Source organism: Lucilia sericata, unplaced genomic scaffold (genome assembly GCF_015586225.1).
Source record: "Lucilia sericata isolate MDLA Ls3-8-SP2 unplaced genomic scaffold, ASM1558622v1 Contig000062F_arrow, whole genome shotgun sequence".
NCBI classification, from domain to species: Eukaryota; Metazoa; Arthropoda; class Insecta; order Diptera; family Calliphoridae; genus Lucilia; species Lucilia sericata.
The window spans coordinates 19,978-28,816 of NW_023994097.1; the positions used below are offsets into that span (position 1 = coordinate 19,978).

General features: G+C 30.7%; 1 protein-coding gene across 1 annotated transcript; it reads right to left on the reverse strand.

Annotated features, from left to right (window-relative positions):
- Positions 1-262: 262 nt before the first annotated feature.
- LOC119616239 (dnaJ-like protein 60) lies at positions 263-1,390 on the reverse strand. The gene is made up of 4 exons (XM_037972566.1): positions 1,139-1,390; positions 890-1,074; positions 680-826; positions 263-577 (listed from the first exon to the last, which is right to left on the reverse strand). Exons 1-4 carry the CDS (start codon positions 1,241-1,243, stop codon positions 421-423), a joined length of 594 nt encoding a protein of 197 aa, XP_037828494.1. The 5' UTR covers positions 1,244-1,390; the 3' UTR covers positions 263-420.
- Positions 1,391-8,839: the final 7,449 nt, after the last annotated feature.

An 8,839-nucleotide genomic window follows, 5' to 3' on the forward strand; every position in this document is an offset into this window, starting at 1 on the left:
GGGTATGTTGGGTATTAATGTACGTAATTTTGCTCGGGTATAGACAAGACGGTTAAAAAATAAAGGCGGTTTAAGTTCTTTTCTGGAAGAACAAATTACAAAACTAATTGCACTTTTGTTAGGAAAGGAATTCCTAATAATAAACAAATTTATGTAAATTATCACTCTTTAAAAACAGAAAAGTTTTTTTAATAAAAAAAAAGTAAAATAAGAAGTTAATACAATTTTAATTGTAATAATAAATCACAAAAGCGGTTAAAAATTAAATTAAAATATTTTGTTATTATTGGTTGTTAAAAAAATAAGATTTCCAAAAATATATCCACTTGACTATGAAAAATTGTCACTACAGATTTTATATGTAAATATTCATAGAAGTTCAATTACTCTATCAAGTATTCGAGATTGGAATATAGAATTCTATCTCTCAACTTGATTGGCGGCTATACGATCAATAACACGACGAAGTTGTTCATCCTTACTGTATTTCTCCACATCAGAACGAATTTTCTGATGATGTTCATTCGCTTTGGCCGACACTTCGTCCAAACTTTTTTGATTCCTAGCGAAAGACTGCCTAAAAGTATGCCACAAATATTAAGAAAAAGTAAATTATTTACTATATACCTACTATATACATTGTACATATAATTTTGTTAATTTGTATGCATGAACTTACCTAACGGAAGCTATACCAAATACTCCACCAAATATTCCCAAAACTATAAGCACTAAAGCTACTCTGGAATTTGTTGTCCTGTTTAGACCTTTAATACCATAATACGGGCCAGGATTTGGGTCATAGTCTGGTTTAATTTCCCAGGGCCTAGAAATAGTTATTGTAGATAAGTAAAAGTCTAATATAATAATTATCTGATCTTAAACACACCTATGAAATTCAGTTTTTGCAGAACTGCTTGTCTCATAAACTCTCATAGATTGAACAGCTTGCAAGTTTTGATCATATTCAACACGTAACTTCGGTTTGCTGAGTGTTTGATATGCCTCTGCGATTTTCAAAAATTGTGCTGTTTGCTGAGGATCTGTTTTCACTCCTTTAACATCAGGATGAAACTAAAAATGATTCAAAACTGTTGAATAATGCTTAAATATATGTTATTAGTTCCCTATGACTTACCTTTTTCGAGAGCTGTACATAGGCAGTTTTTATCTCTTTATCGGTGCAATCACTGCGAACATTTAAAATGTCGTAGTAGTTTTCAGTTCCGCTGGTCTTAGCCATCAGATTTGTACAATTAATTTAGAAATTTGAATTCCCTTTTCGTTACTGGGAAATGTGAAAACACCGAAAAAGATTTAACAAAATGAATTGAATACATAATAATAAACAAAATTACTACGTACTTGGAAGAGCCCTGCGCCGACAAATATTAACGGCGGCAGCGACTGTCACTAAATATGTCGGCGGCGGCTTAAAATCGACTGTAAGCCGGCTAAGTTTTCAAATACGTTTAGTTTTTAAATTTTCAACGATTTTAAATAAAAACGGAATCCGAGAGATCAGAAAGTGGGATTTTGGAAGCAAATATATTGTTTATAACAACAAAACAGAGCAAGCTCAAAAGTTGTGTGAGAAATTATGCAGGGATGAATAAAAAATTCTTAAAAATTAGAAACAAATCCTTTCTCCAAGTTTTACGAGTATCTGCCGATATTTAACCCTATCCACCATATAAAACATCTTGCAGAAAATCAGTTTCTAAAAAATTTTGCATTAAGAAAATTATCAATAACGTAAAAATAAAGATATTTTATTTGTGCTACCATAAAAGCAATATAAATAGCTTAACGATTTTGATGATTCTAACTACAATGGTTTTCCAGATATACAATTTGTTACATATGGGAGATTCCACGCAAATTATTGCAATTTCTCTAAATGTTCTTCAGTAAAATTTGAAGATTCTAGCTCTAATAGTTTCTCAGATATACGAATATTTCTATTTAATTCATATGGGAGTTCCAAGCCCCCCACATGAAAGTCCGCCCTTTTTCTTCCAAAATGTTCAGATGAATATTAAAGTTCTTCGTGCAAAATTTGAAGAATTTAGTTCTATTAGTTTCGCAGAAAAACTAATTTTTGTATTTAATTCATATGGGAGGTTCCGCTCCCCTCATTGGTAGTCCCCCAATTTATTACCCAAAATGTTTACATGGATGTTAAAGTTCTCCAGAACAACATCATTTAAAGGGATCACAAAGAGATTGAAAAATATTCCAAAAGTTTCACTTTGAAAACATTATTAGAGTGTATGAAAACTCGCAACTCTAAAGGCAGACTATTCCTATTTTAGCGGTAATTTCTAGAAAGAGCTTTGAAATACCTTTTCAAAGATATATAATATGACATTTATTAACCCTTTGAGTACAAATTTCACAAAAAGAATTTTTTATATAGAGTTTTTTGATGAAAGTGTCGTTATTTCATAAATCCATCGATATAATGGTACCGATAAATATCGAAAAATTGTAGAAAAGATTTCAAGCTTTCATTTGATGCATAGATATGTGCTAATATCTTAATAAATGGGGATGATATTGAAGTTTAAAAATAGTAAAGAGAGACTGTGACAAAAAAATTCTTAAATAATTTTTCGCCTACGGCGCTACCATCCAATTTTCGAATGTTTACCCACAAAATTTTGTATTTGTTTTTGGGGTTTACAAATACAACATTTCATTACCCAAAAAATTTAAAAAAATTGTTCGGGTCCGGCGCTACATACCCATTTCCGAATATTTACTCAGAAAAATCGCAATTTACTCAATATACATAAATCGGCACCTTCTTATGAATGAATTTTTGATATAACAGAACTTTTATTAACAAAGGTTAATATAAAAAGCACAGTTTGTATTAATCCTTCTCAATAGGCTAATAAATTATCTTCTATTATATATCGTTGGAAAGGTATTTTGATGTAATTTTCAATACTTTATGTATATTAAAAAAAAAAAACATTAATTTTAGGTACTTTACCTTATTCCAACTACAATATCGTCTGTACTTATTAAGATATTAGTATATATCCATACATCAGATGAAAGCTTGAAATCTCTTCTGCAATTTTTCCAATATATATCAGTAACGTTATATCGATGGATTTACGAAATAACGGCATTTTTGTCAAAAAACTCTATATAAAAAATACTTTTTATGGAATTGGTCCTCAAAGGGTTAATAAAAAGGATCATATTATATATCGTTGAAAAGGTATTTCAGAGCTCTTTCTAATGATATATATATTGTCCTAATGTTTCTAATGATATATATATGGGTTCTTAAATAGGGAAGATATTGATAATATATATATTTAACTTCGAAGGTCTATAACTCCATAACTATACATTTGTTGATCAAAAGACATATATCATAAATCATAGAATTAAAAGGCCTATAAGTGGTAAAATTTTTGTCAAAATTGGAGAGTTATACCCAATGTATATTAGTTCCACAATTTTTGCTAGGACCAATAGGTGAAAAGTTACATTCATTTGAATAAAACCCTGTATGACCAAAATGTCCAACTTTGACCCAATCTAAGTCCGACAGTTCTTAACCGATAGAGCTGAAAATGTGTCTGGCCTACTATCCAATAGTACTAACCTTGGTGCAAATTTCATACAAATCAGAATACATCGATTTAAAAAGTTGTTTCACTTGACACGAAAACGCCCATACATATATGAAATTCGATATAAACAAGTGCTATCGTAACGAAAATAATTTTGCAAAATTTTATGAAAATCGGTCAATAATTGGCCCGGCCTCCCATAGATGCCCAGCAGAAAATGATTTTAACGCTCATTGTTTAGGTTTCAACGATCTTTACGGACTAAATAATAACAGTATAGCGATGAAATTCGGCATGAACAAGTTTTGTGGGATCAAAGCATAATTCACCCTTTAGAAAATAGCTTTAAAGCGCAAAGTTGGCTTTAAAATGTCGTTGTAATGATGAAAATCGAGTTTTTTTAGGAACCGAAACCTACATTTATGAAGCAAAATTTTATAAGTAGAGTTCCCCCCTATAAACTCTCTTACAAAGAATATAAAGAAATTGGGGCTCGTCAGTTGGTACGTAAAGGAGTTGTCATTCGGTACCTAACTCTAAGTATGTATTGGTAGAATTTTTGTATTAGTATTGGGGCTCCAACCACTTTCATTTTATTTTTCGGACTTAAAATCTCTTTTTTTTTTTGCAAAAAAATAAGTTTATTTTAAATAATTTTTTCATTTTCAATACCAAAATATACAACTTTGTTTTGTCAATTTTAATTTCAACACACAAAAATTAATTGTCAAAAAAATTAAAAAAATATTTTTTTAGTTTGTGAAAAATAAAAATATTTCGGATTGTTAAATGCGATAAAATTGTATAAAAAATTAAAAAATAGTTATGTGTTTGTGAAAAAACGTCTTTCAAGTCCTATTATCCCGGTATTTTCGCGAAAAAGTTTTGAAGTATTGTGAGAGAATTGAGTTCTCACAAGTGTGTTGAATTTACACAGAACTCGTCTGTGAAGAGAAGGAAATGTTATTGTTGTAAAACAATGTCATAGTCCAACTTCTTATTATTCTTTGCTCTCTTACATAAAATCTGTTTATTGCTAATAAATCATTCCATTATGATAGAATTATTGCAGAATTCAAAAAAAAATATATATATTTCATTTAAATTCGGGAGAACTTGGTTCATAATTAAACTTATCCTAGTTAATTGAACTTATATAGTTTAATTTAATATTATATTCAATTTACTTTCCACTAGGTTTGTTTAATCGGTTTTAATGCGAGTAAAAATATATGAATTCGATTTAGAAAATATCAAAAAATGTGAACTCGTTATCGTTATAATTTGTAAAATTGTAAAATATACATACATACATAAATATACATATAGGTTAGCACACAAGATATATGGTAACTATAACATCAAACATTTCTTTTAGTTCGTAACTTTTTTAATAAATTCTTTTTTATGCGCAACACATGTCCTTCGAGGATCACGACACATTTCATTTTGTTCCACTAATTTGTTTCATATAGGTTTTTTTCTTTCCAAAGTAAATTTACCCCCAAAAATATCTGGATATACATTTAGCACAAAATAAAAAAAAAACAAGTAATAGTGTTATATTCGGCCATGCCGAATCTTATATACCCACCATCAAACCTCGTTTGACTCGAATGAAACTTACTTTGTCGAATTTCATCTATATACTCGTATTTTTAGGCCAGTTATGAGCGTTAAAGTAATTTTCTGAAGGGGACCTTATATAGGGGGGTAGGGTCAATTATGGGTCGATCCTCATAAAATCAGAAATTGGTTCGTATTAAATTTATTTGTGTCGAATTTCATCGCTACTCTCGTATTTTTAAGCCATTAATGAGCGTTGCAGTCATTTTCTGAGGGGGACCTTATATGGGGGGTAGGGTCAATCATGGACCGATCAACATAACATTTTTTAGATAGATTTTGACTCGTGTGAAACTTACTTATGTCGAATTTCATCTATATACTAGTATTTTTAAGCTAGTAATGAGCGTTAAAGTCATTTTCTGAAGGGGACCATATATGGGGGGTAGGGTCAATTATGACCCGATCCTCATAGCATAGTGATTTTGGATCACAAGAAACTTTAAACAAGTTATGGCTGTTAAAGCTACTTTTCGAGGGGCCACTTGTATGGGGGCTATCCGAAAACGTGGACCGATATTGCCCATTTTCAATACCAAACAAACCTTACTTATAAGAAATATTTATGTGAAATTTCAACACTAGCTCTTTCCATTCGGACTCTATCGTGCTTTCAACAGCCGGACAGACATGGCCAGATCGTCTTAGAATTTAATGAGGACCCAGAATATATATACTTTTGTGGGTCTATGACCAATATTTCGATGTGTTACAAACGGAATAACAAAATCAATATACCCCCCATATTTTTTGATGGTGGGTATAAAAATATTAAAAAATTAAAAATAAAAAAGACAACCAGCTAAATATATTTAATTTCACTTAAAATTACATATTTTGCAGAATTTTTGCACACCTTGATAATATCATTCCTTCTTCTGGACATAATCTTCACCAGAACCCACTAGAAATTTCCTGACTTAAATTTTAACTTTCAGGCCTTAAATTGGCAAAATTCTTGGAGATTTCTGCTTTTGTTGCTCCATATCATTTTGAATGTCCTCTATTGGATTGGGATCGATAAATTATACTGGGCACTGCAAACATGTCAATCAATCAATAAAAAATAATTTGTTAAAAAAGTTAAGAACTATAGGAAATATTAATTACTTACCAAATAATAAATTTTTTCATATTTAAATTTATGCTTCATATTTAAATTTATGAATTTGCAATGGACTTTTGCATTTATTGCCTTGCCCCAATATTGGAAAAGAGAGATATCTACCAGTTGGAAAAGTTCTGCCAGTTTGGGCAGATCTACTTTCGCCTATGGTGTTCACATTTTATAACAAAAAAACATTCTTACAAAAAAACTATTAAAATTTTGTAGATATTGATAGAATATTTGTGATTGTGTTAAACACTGTGCGAAATGCATCAACAATTTTCACCACCCTAAAAGAAATAAACGAAATGTGGTGCATAATTTTAGGATGAACAATTCGAACATGTGGTGAATATATTATGTTCTTACCAACCCTTATTTATTCAGCACATATGTGTATAGCGATGAGAAAATGGTGATGATAAACTCATCGAATAGTATTGACAAAAACCAAACAAATTATTGGGCATTAAGATAAGCGTACACTTAATTTTGTAATGAAACATAGATGGCGCAATATAACATAATATTGTAAAAAAACGTAATTGTAAGCAGGGCATAGCACACAGATGTCTCTGAGTTTCCAGAATGTCAAATCACATATGAAAAAAATATGACATTTGATGAAACCACATAGAAATATTTTCACAAATTGTCACTAGCTGTCACCTCATCTTTCAAGTTGCTATGAGAGTTGCTGCGAATAAGCAGATTTGGCTGTGTACCTCACACAAACACGTGTATTTCTTATGGGACCTAGGCTGCTGCGTATCCCTAGGCCCACTTTAACTTGACGCAGCACATATAAAAAAAATGATATTGCTGTGCACCGCTTGACGAAATTTCTGTGCACAGCAGGATGCTCTCTCTCTCCTGCTCTCTTCTATCTTTTCGAGAGTATTTATTATTTATTATTTAAAGTTTTTTTAAGTAAATAAAAAATATAAAATATTGAATAATCTTTTTATTCAATAATATTATATAGTTCGAGATTACTAACACGTTTTATTATTAAAAGCTAATTGAAGTTTTATATTGAACATAACATAGTTTTAAGAACTATTTCTTAAGTTTAATACTTTAGAATTTAATAAATATTGAATTTATTATTTCAAAAATGCATTCATATAAGATTTAATGATTCAAAATTTTGAATAATTTAAATCTAATACAAAATGGCTTAAGTCAGTTTTTCTCAATTATTTTTGTACAGGAATCCTTATATCCTTATATCTAGTCTATAGACTAGACTATAGAATAGACTAGACTAGACTATAGACTATAGACTAGACTATAGACTAGACTATAGACTAGACTATAGACTAGACTATAGACTAGACTATAGACTAGACTATAGACTAGACTATAGACTAAACTATAGACTAGACTATAGAGTAGACTAGATTATAGACTAGACTAGACTGTAGACTAGACTATAGACTAGACTATAGACTAGACTATAGACTAGACTATAGACTAGACTATAGACTAGACTATAGACTAGACTATAGACTAGACTATAGACTAGACTATAGACTAGACTATAGACTAGACTATAGACTAGACTATAGACTAGACTATAGACTAGACTATAGACTAGACTATAGACTAGACTATAGACTAGACTATAGACTAGACTATAGACTAGACTATAGACTAGACTACTATAGACTAGACCTATAGACTAGACTATGACTAGACTATAGACTAGACGTAGACTAGACTATAGACTAGACTATAGACTAGACTATAGCCAGACTATAGACTAGACTATAGACTAGACTATAGACTAGACTATAGACTAGACTATAGACTAGACTATAGACTATAGACTAGACTAGACTAGACTAGACTATAGACCTAGACTATAGACTAGACTATAGCCTAGACTATAGCCTAGACTATAGACTAGACTATAGACTAGACTATAGACTAGACTATAGACTAGACTATAGACTAGACTATAGACTAGACTATAGACTAGACTATAGACTAGACTATAGACTAGACTATAGACTAGACTATAGACTAGACTATAGACTAGACTATAGACTAGACTATAGACTAGACTAGAGACTAGACTATAGACTAGACTATAGACTAGACTATAGACTAGACTATAGACTAGACTATAGACTAGACTATAGACTAGACTATAGACTAGACTATAGACTAGACTATAGACTAGACTATAGACTAGACTATAGACTAGACTATAGACTAGACTATAGACTAGACTATAGACTAGACTATAGACTAGACTATAGACTAGACTATAGACTAGACTATAGACTAGACTATAGACTAGACTATAGACTAGACTATAGACTAGACTATAGACTAGACTATAGACTAGACTATAGACTAGACTATAGACTAGACTATAGACTAGACTATAGACTAGACTATAGACTAGACTATAGACTAGACTATAGACTAACTAGACTAGACTATAGACTAGACTATAGACTAGACTATAGACTAGACTATAGACTAGACTATAGACTAG

Bases quoted from the DNA above. Each gene is read 5' to 3' on its own strand.
- LOC119616239 (XM_037972566.1), bottom strand. From the start codon at position 1,243: ATGGCTAAGACCAGCGGAACTGAAAACTACTACGACATTTTAAATGTT. The intron at 827-889 runs GTGTGTTTAAGA...AACTATTTCTAG, and splicing joins GCAAAAACTGAATTTCATAG to GCCCTGGGAAATTAAACCAG. The intron at 578-679 runs GTAAGTTCATGC...GCATACTTTTAG, and splicing joins TTTGGTATAGCTTCCGTTAG to GCAGTCTTTCGCTAGGAATC.